This window comes from Neocloeon triangulifer, unplaced genomic scaffold (genome assembly GCF_031216515.1).
Source record: "Neocloeon triangulifer isolate White Clay Creek 2 clone unplaced genomic scaffold, ASM3121651v1 ptg000011l, whole genome shotgun sequence".
In the NCBI taxonomy this organism is placed as follows: domain Eukaryota; kingdom Metazoa; phylum Arthropoda; class Insecta; order Ephemeroptera; family Baetidae; genus Neocloeon; species Neocloeon triangulifer.
In genome coordinates this window covers 4704598-4717921 of record NW_026775553.1, presented here as the reverse complement: position 1 = coordinate 4717921, position 13324 = coordinate 4704598, and the positions used below count along the sequence as shown (strand labels likewise).

At 41.3% G+C, this 13324-nt stretch overlaps 3 protein-coding genes across 5 annotated transcripts; 1 reads left to right on the top strand and 2 right to left on the bottom strand.

Moving 5' to 3' along the window:
- Window positions 1-108: 108 nt before the first annotated feature.
- On the bottom strand, window positions 109-3526 carry LOC132196250 (ras GTPase-activating-like protein IQGAP1). Of its 2 annotated transcripts, none has more exons than XM_059618765.1 (14): window positions 3371-3526; window positions 3163-3318; window positions 2767-3104; window positions 2484-2708; window positions 2204-2429; window positions 1984-2148; window positions 1750-1929; window positions 1561-1687; window positions 1376-1505; window positions 1177-1326; window positions 977-1127; window positions 800-924; window positions 503-743; window positions 109-442 (listed from the first exon to the last, which is right to left on the bottom strand). In XM_059618765.1, exons 2-14 carry the CDS (start codon window positions 3271-3273, stop codon window positions 326-328), a joined length of 2286 nt encoding a protein of 761 aa, XP_059474748.1. In that variant the 5' UTR covers window positions 3274-3318; window positions 3371-3526; the 3' UTR covers window positions 109-325. The 2 variants fall into 2 exon arrangements, with proteins under 2 accessions (XP_059474748.1, XP_059474749.1); XM_059618766.1 differs by having other exon boundaries at window positions 3163-3311; window positions 3371-3495.
- Window positions 3520-12765, top strand: LOC132196253 (transcription initiation factor TFIID subunit 7-like). The gene is made up of 5 exons (XM_059618771.1): window positions 3520-3676; window positions 5060-5278; window positions 5491-5853; window positions 6061-11195; window positions 11330-12765. The coding sequence occupies exon 5, from the start codon at window positions 11338-11340 to the stop codon at window positions 12502-12504; it is 1167 nt and encodes a 388-aa protein (XP_059474754.1). The 5' UTR covers window positions 3520-3676; window positions 5060-5278; window positions 5491-5853; window positions 6061-11195; window positions 11330-11337; the 3' UTR covers window positions 12505-12765.
- On the bottom strand, window positions 7279-10734 carry LOC132196251 (ras GTPase-activating-like protein IQGAP1). Of its 2 annotated transcripts, XM_059618768.1 has the most exons (14): window positions 10540-10734; window positions 10113-10212; window positions 9830-10064; window positions 9620-9764; window positions 9411-9568; window positions 9222-9356; window positions 9086-9170; window positions 8940-9034; window positions 8724-8883; window positions 8507-8667; window positions 8315-8449; window positions 8104-8257; window positions 7808-8053; window positions 7279-7747 (listed from the first exon to the last, which is right to left on the bottom strand). In XM_059618768.1, exons 1-14 carry the CDS (start codon window positions 10580-10582, stop codon window positions 7731-7733), a joined length of 1869 nt encoding a protein of 622 aa, XP_059474751.1. In that variant the 5' UTR covers window positions 10583-10734; the 3' UTR covers window positions 7279-7730. The 2 variants fall into 2 exon arrangements, with proteins under 2 accessions (XP_059474751.1, XP_059474750.1); XM_059618767.1 differs by lacking the exon at window positions 10540-10734 and having other exon boundaries at window positions 10113-10375.
- Window positions 12766-13324: the final 559 nt, after the last annotated feature.

Genomic DNA, 13324 nt, shown 5'->3' with positions numbered 1-13324 from the left:
TAAGCTCCTGTTCTCAATTTTCATTTACAAAGTTAAATGAAAAAATTAATACAAATTTTAAAAGTGTATAAAAGGTAAAAAAATTCATTAATTAAATGCCACTGTACATCATGATAAACAAGAGTTTTATTTTTAATATTATTCGGTAATTCTTTCACTACACAATAGAAACAAGTAAAGAAGCTAGGAAATTGAAAATCACATGAAGACTTAGAGAATGCAAGTTAAGTGAAGTAAAAAGTCAGGTTAGTTCACTTTTCAATCATCTACTAGAAAGGAATGCAGCAAGCGACGAGTTTCCCAAAATACATATATTGGTAAATTTTTAACTTTTTCCATAGAACTTCTTGTTCAGCAGGAAGAGCAGCAGGTTAACATTGACCTTTGCTTTTCCAAACATATCCATGATCGCCTTGCCCTCGTACTGAAGCTGCAGCAACTCCTACCAAAAAATAAAAAACAAACATTATTTGAAATTTGAGAATATTTTTCCGAAGGATACCTGAATGTCGATTTCTGCACTGTCCATGGGTATGCCCATGAAACATCCTTTGACGAGGAAAACTCCCACAGACTCGGAGGGTGAGATTTCAAATTGGACGCTCTTGAATTGGTTAGACGGCAGACCCTGCATTTGGTGCAGCACTCCTTTTGCGTGCAGCTGGGCTGCAGTGTACTTAAGTACCTTCTGCGTCTTGGCCTTGCCTGGGTGCTGCCCTGAGAGGCGCAGAGTGTGGACCCTTCTAATAAATTAGAGAGCAAGAATTATAAAATAACATGTTGAAAAATGAAAACTAACTTCTTTCCACTGTCCAGGCTTGCCAGGCAAGTTTCAATGTACTTGTTGTAAAATTCGACTTGTTTTTGGTACCACTGATTTTTCTGCTCCAAACTGCTGATGGTGTTTTTTAAAAGGACCATTTCCTGCAAATATTTGAATTGATGATTTTCTACATGATCATGAATCACTCCTTACGTTGCGCCTAGCCTGGCAATATTGGCCTCTGTTGATAATGTCTTTGGCCACGGAGGAAAGAAGTTGCTGGTAGTCGTTTTCAGAGGACACCAGCCCCTGTTGTTCCAATTTGCCAAGCCAGAGTTGAAGGCGCCTCTTACTCAGATGCAAACTGCAAACGCACTTTTATTTAGTGCTCATTGAAAATAACATAAACATACTTTGAATTGTTTCCTGACTGCTGTGAGTGGATAGAATTCTGCTGCTTGAGAAATTGTTCATTTTGGCCCGGCAGCTCCTGTGCATCCAGAGCTTCCGTCAAAGATGAACCTTTGAGGAACGGAAGCAACGCCACAAGCAGTTCTTTTGCCCTGAAATAAATTTTTTTAACGCTTTTTCCACATATAAAAAATTATTTACATAATGAACATTTGACTTTGATTTGGCTCTTGCTTTCCATTTGACATCTGCTCTGTGAGCACCTCAAGTTTACTGTTGGACAGCGTCAAGGTTATGTCTCCCTTCGGAAGCAAGGAGTCAGTGGAGCTCCCTGAATTATGAGTAATTTAAAATTCAATTGTTTTTTGTACACAAGAGTAAAATACCTCCTAGCAACTTGCGTACAGAAGTCAAAGGACCCAGGCCTTCAAGGATAGAATGCAACGGATCAGATTGTTTAGGCGCAATGTCATCCTCATACTGCAAAACTAACTGATGCGTGTCCCAGAGTTCCTAATTCAAAATTTATTTTGCAAGTAAATGCGTATTTTCTACCAAAAAAATTCTAGACCGACCTGCAGCGATATTAAAATGGTAGGCTTGACAATCATGGTGGCCTCCGAGTAGGCATGAACTCCAAAGTGTTCTTCAAGGTCTTCTACTTGGCAGCAGCGAGTGAGGAATTTTTTGAACTTTTCGTGACACTGTATGATGAAAGGGTTGAGAACTTTCAAGTGCGACGACTCTTCACCAAACTGAAAGTGCATAAAAATTTAACAAACTTAACTTTAGCCTGATTAAATAGATACCCCTTTCTTGGAAGCTGCATACTGAAGGATTTTGGCAATGCTAGCTAAATTGTTCCTCTGATCTGCAGTGAGGGTTTTGTCTGCAGGCAGGGTGACAACATCGTAGGCATCAGGGGCCACAATGGCAGCATTAATGAAATGGTAATAAACAACGTGTCCAATAACCTGCAGTTTTAAGTTGAAAAATTGGATGCTAGTTTTAAACATTGCAAGTCTGTACCTTCAAAAGATCTTTTTCGGGAAAACCTGGGAACCTTTGAGCAAGGGCGTTGTGTAGAGTGCGAGCCGTGTGCAACAAACTGTAAGGAAGCTGCTCGCGCTCCTCACAAATTCGCTCAAGAAAGAGACGCACTGTTTCCTGCAGACTTTGAATGCCTTTTTGAAGGCGCTTTTGTACTTCTTCGTGTGCCAATGCTTCGGCAACAGTCACGTTTCGAGGCAGATCACTAATTACGACAAAATAAATAAAAGACAAATTTCACTGCTTCAGTTTTATTTACCTGGCTGCGCCTGTGGTCATTTCCATTTTGTTGATCCAGCTGTTGTAAATCTCAATAGGATTTGTTTCAAAAACTGTGCTTTTGTCGTTGACCACTCTTTGAATGAGAGGACCCAAAATTTCACGCAGCGCATTTTGCCCAGAGTGCTGACGAGAAAAGTTGACGGCGATTTTCAAGACTTGAGGGTATACTTTGAGAATGTCCACAGGCTCCTTGAATTTACATCTAGTTTGAAACAATTTACTTGAGAACTTAATTTGGAAATTAATTTTATTTATCATACTTGATTTCCTCCTCAAGTGCCGTTTTCAGAAGATTCAACAACATGTACTCATCCCTCTTACTGGAGCCAAAGTTGAAAAGGGAGAAAATTACGTCTTGAAGGAAATGCATGGACTTGCTCTGCGGCAAGCAAAATAACAACTTGGACAAATATCGAGGCTGCGTTTGCAGCAGGTAGAAAAGGTTTTGGTATCCTTCAAGCAGGTGCCTGCCCTCCTTGGTCAGGGACTTGAGTCCTTTGCCTCCCAAAAAGCTGCACCCCACTGACGGCTGATCCGACATTGAGGACTTTGGGCCTCGTGCAAGATCGGACATTTGGGAATGGTGGGCTTGCACATCCTAGCATAAATTAAAAAAAAATAACATAGGGGTACAGTTAAGGAAATAGATTACTCACATGTAGGGAAATTCTGTTTTGCACAAGCAGACCAATTTTCACATCCATGTCCTCCAGTTGCTGGGATAAAGTTTGATAAAGTTTGATTGAAGTTCTCAGCGCGCGCGTCATCCAGGTTGCCCTCAAATCAGCAACTCGGCATCTGTGACCTTTGCTCTTTGTTCGGACAGATTCATAGACAAATATGTTTCGCAAACAGTGAACTTACATTTTAATTACAATTTTCGAAAATTTTAAATTTTGTTCCTGGAAGGTGGTAAGCAACCCGCGCTACATTTGTGCGAGCGTGTTGCCTAAATCCGTGCGTTTTCTTTCTTCCTCGTCTTCTTGCCTGCTCGCTCCTGCGGGAGGCGTGACGCCACGCACAGGGCAGCGAACAGCTGTGCGGTGGAGGGAGGAGGAAAGGTACCAAAACAAAACATAAACAAATTGGCGATGAGAGAACTGCACTCGTCGATGCGGCGATGATTTTCGACACGATTTCGCTTGCCGACAGTGCCGACGAATGTAGGAGGTGAGCTTGAACTATTCGCACATTTAATTATTCTAACATTTTGACAACAATTTTAAAACACCGCTTAGATTTAAGTGTCGCGATTTGTAAGCACTCTTATCTCACAACGTAAACATAATTTCAAAACAATTCTTATTTTAAATTTACTCTACTTTTCTTAAATTATGCTGGCCTAACTTAATTCCTTGCATTTAAAGTTAAACATAATTTTTGAAATCATAATACTGTCCTCCTTAAATTAAAATTATGGTTGACTTGCAATTCTGGGCCACTTTTTTCAAATTGGCAATTTTCTAAATATTTACAACAGAGGGGAATGTGGTTGTATACAAATAACAGGGATTACCTTTATTTAAACCATTTCTGAATATGCAATTAATTACAATTATCAGATTATTGGAATAAATTAAGAATTTCGATATCCTTGTGACTTTTGATTCTGGGCCACTAACTTTCATTTCTGGCCACACTTCCTTTTAATTCTGGACCATCTTGTGATAAAAACAAAGGGCCCAGAATTGAAAGTGGCACTCACAACTCTGGGCCACTTACTTTCAATTCTGGACCGTCTTTTTTACATGATAAAACAAATGGCCCAGAATTGAAAGTAAAACTCACAATTCTGGGCCGCCCTTCTATGAACCCTATGTAGTGAACTAAATGGTCCAGAATTGAAAGTATCCCTCACAATTCTGGGCCCCCACCTGAGAAAAAACAAGTAATTATTAAATATTTTATACACGAATCGCTGTGAAATTTGACTGATTTTGAAGATTGAATGATCAAAAGATTAATCAAAAAGCTTTTAACTAAAAAAATTTAATTTATTAATATAAAACATTGGATGCGAAAATTTTGCAAATATCCATTGCTCTAAACTTGCCATTTCTTTTAAATGTTTACTACATAATTTTTTATATAATTAGGGGAGTTATTGTAAAAAACAACAATAGATAATGTAAGGAACCACTGCACATTGCAAAACAACAGTTACCATCCCCAAGTTTTGTGCTTTCTCAAGAAAAACTCATTTTGATGGCCCAGAATTGAAAGTGGCCCAGAATTGCAAGTTAACCATACAAAACACAATTTTACACAATCAATTCTCAAATTTTTTTTCTGGTCAAAATTCAACTGTGTTAAATTTAACAATCTTGTTTTCCTTTTTAACTTGTAACTTTTTGACATTTTATATTTGAACTCTTAATTTATAATTGGGGAAATTTTAACTTTTGCTGTGGCTCATTTACTTTTAAAACATTTTATCATTTTAAAAAAAATATTTAATTAATTTTCATTTACTTTTAAAATTCACTCTTAATTTTAATTACATGTTGCCTTAAAATTAAAAATTCACACATACTAATTTTCACATTCTTTCAGGATATCTCTTGCTCGTCAAGAAGCTTTTACGGCCTCCCGACAAGACTCTTGCGTCGGTCTTCTCTTCTGGTGGGATGAGATGACTCTACTTGGACCTTGGGGTTGCTCGAGGTTGGCATCCGAGCACACTGGAGCCTTTCTTTGGTTTCCGATGGAGGGAGCCCATCGAGTTGCTCGGCAGTGGCGGACATTCACGACAAGCTTGACGAAGGCTAAGAGGTGAGTGAGGCTGCACCATTGTTGCCTCTCAAAGCCCTCTGGATTGGACATCTCTTGGCCGGGTGCCCTCGGGCTGAGCAGAATGTGCAAATTTGCTCGGGGCACCGGCCAAAGCGGTGTCCTTTCCTGGAACACAGCTGGCAAGGCACGTTTGGGCAGTTCCTCGCCATGTGTCCCTTCTGTTTACACTTGTAACATTTCTTTTCTTGCAGGCTTTCCTTGGTTGCTGGAGGGTGGCCGTTGGTGATCGGCAGTGTAGCTCCCACCGTGGAGCCACACACTGAGGTGATGGTCGCACTCGGAGGCTGAACGGGGCAGACTGACGGTGCTGCTGGATTGCTCTGCCACATATTGGACGTCACCACACTGCTGGTGGTTTGCATGAGAGTGCTCTGGTGGTTGGGGGCACCAAAGACAGCATCCTTCAGCTGGCGAATGTATCCCAAGAGCTGCTGCTGCTGCTGCTGCAATTTTTCATCCTCAGCTGCTTGAGCTTGCTCCTCACGCTCACGCCTGAGCTTGGTTCGCCGCAAGAAGTGCTCTTGATTTTCTGCAATTTCTCTCATGCTGGAAAGGTGATTTGAATTTGAATAAACAATTGCTTGCTGAAACTCGGTGCGGAGCCCCTCAAAGAATCGGTGCTTCAGTTCCTCCTCCAGGAAGAACCGTCGTGTTTCCTCCTTGTACTTGGTTCGTTCGAGCAGGGCACTGAGGAGCACCTCCCCTGCATTGACAAGTCGGCGGTAGAACTGGACGACTGACTCATTGCTGCCTTGTTCCAGGCCATCAAATGCATCTTTGGCCTCGGAGTAGCTGGGTGGCTGCTCAAACTCGGACGCCAACGCCTTCTTCAGGTCTTGGAGTGAGAGGGCGTCCAAGTTGAGCTTGCTGGCGAACCGGAACACATCGCCTTCAGTGTTGCTGACAGCAAGGCGGACAAGCTCTGCATCTTGGGTGTGTGGAAAGGCGATTTTCACCCGCTCAACACTGTGGATGAAGTTCTTCAAGGACAGGCTGCCATCTGCTTTGTAGATGCCAATCAACTGGTAGACATGGGCTCGAATGGCGATGGACTGTGGGTCTTCTGGTTGGACATCTCTGTTGACCAACTCGGACGAGGTGAGAGGTTCCATGGTCAAATTGGTGAGTACAATATTACAAAATTTCTTAAATTTATTCGCTTATTTATAAAAATTGAGCCACAACAATAAAATTTAGCAATGGACCATTTTATTTGTTTCTTTGTAAAAAAAATTTCTCTCAATTAGAGGATTATCACCCAATCTCTAATTAAACTTTTCGCGTTTTTAACCCAACTTTGCTGATTACTTTTAACTTTCAATTTCCGAGTTCCTTTTTGGCATGAAGTGCAACTTTGCAAAACGCCCTTAAGGCTGATATTTACAAAAAGCACTCTACCCACTCAAATAATAGGATCCATTACAACTTAAAAGGGATACCTTAAATTAACAGCTCTGCGTTTTTCTTGGTCGCGCTCTACAGCAGTGTGCCTGTGTTTTCCCGTGAACAAAATCGGCAAGGTGCTTCTTAAGGCGCTCTCCTTCCGTCAGCCTCTTTTAACTTTCGGTGCACCTCGATCCAGCGGTCGCTTCTTGTCGATGGCACCAGGCTTGTCACGGTCGGTCTCGGATCCTCAGAACTTCGGCGAAAACAGGGTACGGGAGAGTACCGTGCTCTCTGGGCTGGCCAGGGTGCGCGGGACGTTCCAAAGGGTGCGTTTATTTGGAGAAAAAAAAACACACCCCACACCTGACACCAAATCTGTCGTGACTCTCGACAGGACTTTTCCCCGAAGTTCTCACTTTGCGCAGAGCTGGAGACTTTCCCGGACTCGAACGTGCTTCTTAATTAATTATTGACTTAACTTGGCGGCCTCATGGAAATTGGCTTTAATTCTAATTGGCCTTTAATGCTTTTACTCTTTTATCTTTGTGCTCTAACTAAAAAGGGTTAATTGATATTTCAAGTAAACAAGTTAATTAACAATAACAAATAAAGTGATGGTTTATTATTCTTAATACTAAACAATAATTGGCCAAACTAATGCGGAATTACTATTAGATTTAATAGTCTAATGCTGAGTTTTAAAGTTCGGGCTGAATTAGTGAACGGATTAAGCTGATTTAAAGGGATATTCAGTTCGGAATTTATATAGCGTGGGCGCCAAGCAATACCTTTTAAAGCGGGAAGGGAAACCATTACAACCACACTCAGTCGAGTCCAGGAAGCGTCTGCTTGGGCACTCAGGTGGCGCCCTGAGCGCGGCGGTCGTAGTTCTTGGTGGTGGCGTGGCGCGCGGGGCGGGAACTTAAGGGTTGTGCTCAGCTTTGGTTAATATACTAAATGGCCTTAACGCGCGCGGTTACATAATTATAAGATTTGTACAATTAAAGTTCTTCTTCTGCAATACAATAATTAAAGGTCCCTGTGGTTACACCACAGCACATGCTATACACAAATAAGTTATATTTTCTAAATTTATTCACATTGTAAGAACTATAAACTTACCCTGCTCAGCCTCTCGTGACTCTGCGTCAGCCATTCGAATTGCCTCCTCTGCGTCGGAAAGCCACAGTTCAGATGATTCTCTGTCTTCCTCTTCTCGGATGGCCTGCAAAATCCGCAGGTACAGCCTAGAGTTCTTCTCCTCCACAGGAAGGTCTATCTGAGAACTCAGGATTTCAAGTGCACCGAAAACCTCTCGTTGGTTGTCCTTAAGCACAGCTCGGTTCAATTTTTGCAATGCGCCCACCACTGGCAAAATTTGTAAGTTAGAATAATTTAAAAACAAAATTTTGACTTACTTTGATTTTGCATGTCAATCTTTTGGTGTACTTGGGTCACACAGTCGTCGATGTCAAAATACGTCAGCATAGGGCATCTGCTTTTCTCCAACAACTTCTTTTGTCTCATTTCGTAAAACGTTTTCCAATAGTCATCGATAAAATATTCATCCAGCTTAAAAATTGTAAAAAGATTTAAACAAATTTCAATAACTAGCACGGTGTAGCTTACATCAAAAATATCACCAAGGTTTTTTAGAGCTCTCCACATTTCCTTGGTGTTGTTCTTGTCGACTGCTAGTGTGACGCAGGCAATTTTAGTCAGTAAATCAATGCAGCCCTGGATTTCCTTGATTGTCAAGTCACGCTATAATATAATAATGAATAATTTGCATGGGTGCTAAATATTTAGATTATAATTTACCTCTAGGTCGCTTCTATCATTTTTCATTTCAAAATGATAAAGAGGAGCAGCTTCGGGAATGACATTGTCCAGAGAAAGAGCTGGATTTTGCAGAGCCTTTAGAGTTTCTACTGGAGTGCCACTTCGCAGAGCTTTGTTCACATTCCACATGGCTTCCAAACCTAAAAATTAAATGTGTTTATCTTTCAAGTTTTCAACTTGAATATCTGGTTCTTACGAAGAGCTGATTGCAAAGCAATGTTGTTTCCAGCTGTGATCACATTTTGCAGGATTTGTCGGCAGCGAAGAGAGTCAGGCGGTGTTTCCTGGAGATCATTATTCTCTACCATGCCGCGAAGGTCCTTCATGTAGTGACCAATGCATTTATCATCCACAGCCTAAAAACAAGATTTTTTTTCTGATTTCCATTCTAGTTAAAAAAAAAAACTCGGACCTTCAGTGCTAACGGAACAGCCCGCAAAGCTGACTTCAGTGCGCCTTCGTCTCCATCCTCAACAGCTTTCAACACAGCATTCCATGCAACAGCAACTAAATTTGTTTAAATAAAACTTAAAAATTATTTGTTTGTTAAATAGTTACTATTGACAGAATTAATGTATCCCTGGATCTCAGCTTGCGTCAGCAGCTCATCATATACATCAGCAGTGTAACTATCACTCAATGACTGAAAATTTTCAGATTTTTAGGAGATTTGAATGGCTGCAATTAACATTACCTTGTCCTGTGCTACTGCCGTTTTGTCCTTTTTAGCCTGAACCATAACTGCTTTGTATTTGCCCATATGGTCATCAACTACCCATTTGAGCTTGGCAACAGAAGCTTTCAAAGCATGGAGGAAATTATCACCTTCCTAAAATTAATTTATTATCTGTAAAAACTGAAATTCATTTTAGAAAAAGCAAACTTTTTTATCTAGAGTCTCGTTGATGGCAATGATGGCCGAGTGCAAGGCAGCCTTATCAACGGGCATTTCATTGGCAAGCAATCCTCCAATCTTTTGGAAAAGCGGCATCTGAACTCCAACCTTAACCAACTCCTTCTTCATAACATCAATTTCAGCATCTGTAAAATAATATATTGAAAGAAAATCAAAATAAATATAGTTAAAAATACCAGTGAAATATGCTTTTCCATAGAGGTCGCCCATGGCTGGTGTTTTGCCAAGTCGGAAAAGGTGCGTCGACAAGGCGTGAATGCAGTAAATCACCCTAGGCATGTTCTTTTTGTCGTAAACGTCAGTCGTCTCTGGGAAAAACGTCTGAAAACAGATTGATTATGTAAATGAGATTGAAAAATGTAATTTTGGGGAAGTTTGATACAAACCCTGGGCAGCTTGACGGCATCTAGGGAAGCAATCCATTTGTTGATGTTGTCAGTGTGACGAAACTGGAGGCCAAATCTGTCATATCTCGACTGGTCAATGTCGTAGATTTTGCTCAGCGAAACCACCTCCGGGGCAATCAGGTGTCCCAGCCTGGCAAGCACCACTCCGTTGCGCAGGTTTTCCTCTAATTCTGTCGAAGGTGGAAGACTGATCTGCAGTATGGACTCCAGCCACCTTTAATGTGCTTTAGTATTGAGTAAGTAAGTACATAGAAAATATTACTTTTTAGACTCCTCGAGGTGGCAAAGGTACTGGTAGGCCATGTCCTGCAGACGCATCTCGTCCATGTTTTCATATTTGTCAATGTTGGGACGCACGATGCCTGAAAAATATTTAGCTTTGCTGTCAAACATGATCCTGCACACCTTCACGTGGCCAATGAAACTCATTTTGTCGGAAAATCGGGAAAAAACGTCCTGAATCTTTGCACATTGGAAAGTGAGCAACACTGTGTGCTGAGGGATTTTTATAGACACTGCCTGCAAAAATTTAGGCAATTCACGGCTTTGAATTTTTCATCAATTGTAGAAAAATACTTAAGATTCCCACCAATGATTCAGTGACCTTTGTGTGCATTTCAATGTGTACCAAAATATTCCGACAAGCTAAATAAAATTATTGCAACAATGATCGACGATTCAGATCTTACCGGGAGCATCGGCTTTTGCGTCTGTCTCGATGACACCAGGCATGTTCGACGGTGCTTTTCACATCTACACCTCGGCGAAATGCTGCAAATGCATAAAATGCGCCCAAAACTCTGCGAATCTGTCAGAAGTCGTGATTAATTTGGAGAATTTCTGGCACGCCAGATTTTTGTGACACCCGTTGCCCGCCGTTTTGCTGTTTTCAACGATTTTTAAACGGCTTTGCAAACTTGATGCAATGTTACCAACTTAATAATATATTTCTGAAGCATATTTTTAGCTCCTTTTGTTATATAAACAGTTTATTTCAACAAAATATTTCAACAAAAGTTAAATTATATTCAAAAAATTATTTTAAAACAATTTACTTGCATATGAAGGCAGTATTATAATGATTCAAAATGGATTTTCGTACTGTTGGTGCACTTGATGGCAGCTGTTGTTTTTGTTTAGAAATCTCCAAGGATCTTTCATTTATAATAAAAGATCCTTGGAAATCTCTCGGACACGGCCCACGGCCAATAAGACACGGCTTATAACTACAAACTTTGGCATAATTTTGTAATTTTTCACGGGTTTTATGGCCTTGTTATTGATATGGAAGTCAAAACTTATTAAATACATATAACAGATCATCTCTTTAGCTGAAATTCAGCAGGTAAAAAACAAATTTTTTTATGAAAATTAAAACAAAAATACTGGACATACATAATTTCTCTAATTTCTTATTACATATTTGATAGCATTATTTAATTATTATGGAAATAACATTTTTGTTTTTTTATTTTGTAGGATTAAAAATGAGTAAGAAAGTTGAGCCTGCAGAGATGATTTCAACGGTGACAGAAGGGCCGGTGGAACTGGAGAACCAGTTCATCCTTCGGCTGCCTGCGGAGCCGGCCAAGGCCCTGCGGGAGGCGGTTAGAAGCGGCAGCAACAATCTGAAGGAGCGTCTGACCGTCAAGCTGGAGCCGGACATGCGGCACGGTGAGGTGCGATTCGACCACTGGTTGCTGCACGCTCGTCTTATGGACCTGCCCACCATCATGGAGTCGTTGAAGACCATAGACAACAAGAACTTCTACAAAACGGCCGACATCTGCCAGCTGCTGGTGTGCAGCACCGAGGAAGAACCGCCGCCCCCTCCTGAGGAAGAGGCGCCCAAGAAGAAAAAGGACCCCAACAAGGTGGACAAGAAGTACCTGTGGCCGCACGGAGTGACGCCGCCCATGAAGAACGTCCGGAAACGCAGATTCCGGAAAACCCTGAAGAAAAAGTACGTCGAGGCGCCTGAAATAGAGAAGGAGGTGAAGCGGCTGCTGCGAGTGGATAACGAGGCCGTCAATGTCAAGTGGGAGATCATCAGTGAGGACCAGTTGCTGGGCCCTCCAGAACCAGGGGTTGAGGTCGAGGACACGCCCCCCAAAGAGAAGGAAGGCAAGCGGAGCAAAAAGAGCCACAAGGAGGCCAACCTGGCCGAGCATGACATCTTCGGTGAGGCCGTGTCTGACTCAGACGCGGATGACGACTCCAACTCTGACGAGGATGACACCAAGGGCATTGACGTGCTTAACCTGGACGACGAGGAGAGCAGCCGGCTGATGATGTCTGCTGGGGAGGACAGTCTGGCGCCCAGTCAGGACACGGGCGGCGCCTCCACCTCCACCGGATTGGTCACGCAGTTCTCCAAGGAGATGTTCAGCAAGCCGGACAGTATGTCCCCCTCCTCGTCGCCCGTTCCGCTGGACGCCAAGGAGGGTCGTGGGGCGCGCGACCTCGAGTTGAGGGCGGCGCGGCTGCGTATAGACCTCGAGGAACTGCACGCGATGCGCGAGCAGCGCCAGCAGCAGCAAGAAATGGCCGGTGACAATGAAAACGTTGCCCTCAGGCAGAGGTTCAGCGAAATCTTTGACGAGCAGATTGCGGCCAAGGAGCGCGAGCTGCAGCAGGTGTTAGACAGTATGTGAGGACAGAGTCTTTTCTTTGGACCAAGAAAAACAAACATCTTTTGTAAAGTTTGTCTGTGAATAATTTAGATGCTATAATATTTCTGATTGTTCAGTAAATCATGTAATTTTTTTTAATTCAAATATAAAGATTTTTGATTTCAATAGCATTAAAATATCAATTTATAATTACAAAAGATACAAAAGAGTTGAATTTATGGATTGCTTGAATCTTAAATATTTAAAATTTAAAGAAATAAATAAACTCGAATGGGAAATTTAGCTCAACTGTTTTAATTAAGCATTTATTTTAATTGTGATCTTATTGATTAAGAGGATTTCAAAAGACAAATATGTCTTTGCACTCTTAAATTTCTTTTTGATTGTCATTCTAAAATATTTAAAAATTTATCCCTTCTTTTTCATTACTAATTTTATTTTTATTAGTGATTTTCCGAAGTAATTTTTTTTTTTTTTTAATTTATCAAAGACAAATGTTTCAATTGTCTGCGTGTTTGGAGAACAAAGCCGCATCCTTCTTCTATAAAGTGGTCTCATACTCCAAATCACATTTAATAAACGCAGACCCTGCAAGCTCTAAATTAAACAATTCGCAAAGCGACCGTTGCAGTGTCGTCTTAATGTGGTTACATCACCACGGCCGCTGTAAGAGAATCAATACACCAAGAGCGAAATTGAGCCTTGCTCGAAAGAATTTCAACTCCTGAAATTTCATAGGAAGATTCTTTATTTCATTGTTAACGTTCAAGGCTGGCTCTCGTACACTATCAGACCACGGAAAAGACCATATTAATTATAATTGATTATAATACTCATAAAT

Excerpts from the sequence above, each read along its gene's own strand:
- LOC132196250 (XM_059618765.1), bottom strand. The coding sequence starts at position 3,273 with ATGACGCGCGCGCTGAGAACTTCAATCAAACTTTATCAAACTTTATCC. Across the intron at positions 2,709-2,766 it reads GCACTTGAGGAGGAAATCAA|ATGTAAATTCAAGGAGCCTG; the intron begins GTATGATAAATA and ends GTTTCAAACTAG. Across the intron at positions 1,506-1,560 it reads TGTACGCAAGTTGCTAGGAG|GGAGCTCCACTGACTCCTTG; the intron begins GTATTTTACTCT and ends CTCATAATTCAG.
- LOC132196251 (XM_059618767.1), bottom strand. The coding sequence starts at position 10,279 with ATGAGTTTCATTGGCCACGTGAAGGTGTGCAGGATCATGTTTGACAGC. Across the intron at positions 9,569-9,619 it reads TGGAAAAGCATATTTCACTG|ATGCTGAAATTGATGTTATG; the intron begins GTATTTTTAACT and ends ATTATTTTACAG. Across the intron at positions 9,357-9,410 it reads ACGAGACTCTAGATAAAAAA|GAAGGTGATAATTTCCTCCA; the intron begins GTTTGCTTTTTC and ends AATTAATTTTAG.
- LOC132196253 (XM_059618771.1), top strand. The coding sequence starts at position 11,338 with ATGAGTAAGAAAGTTGAGCCTGCAGAGATGATTTCAACGGTGACAGAA.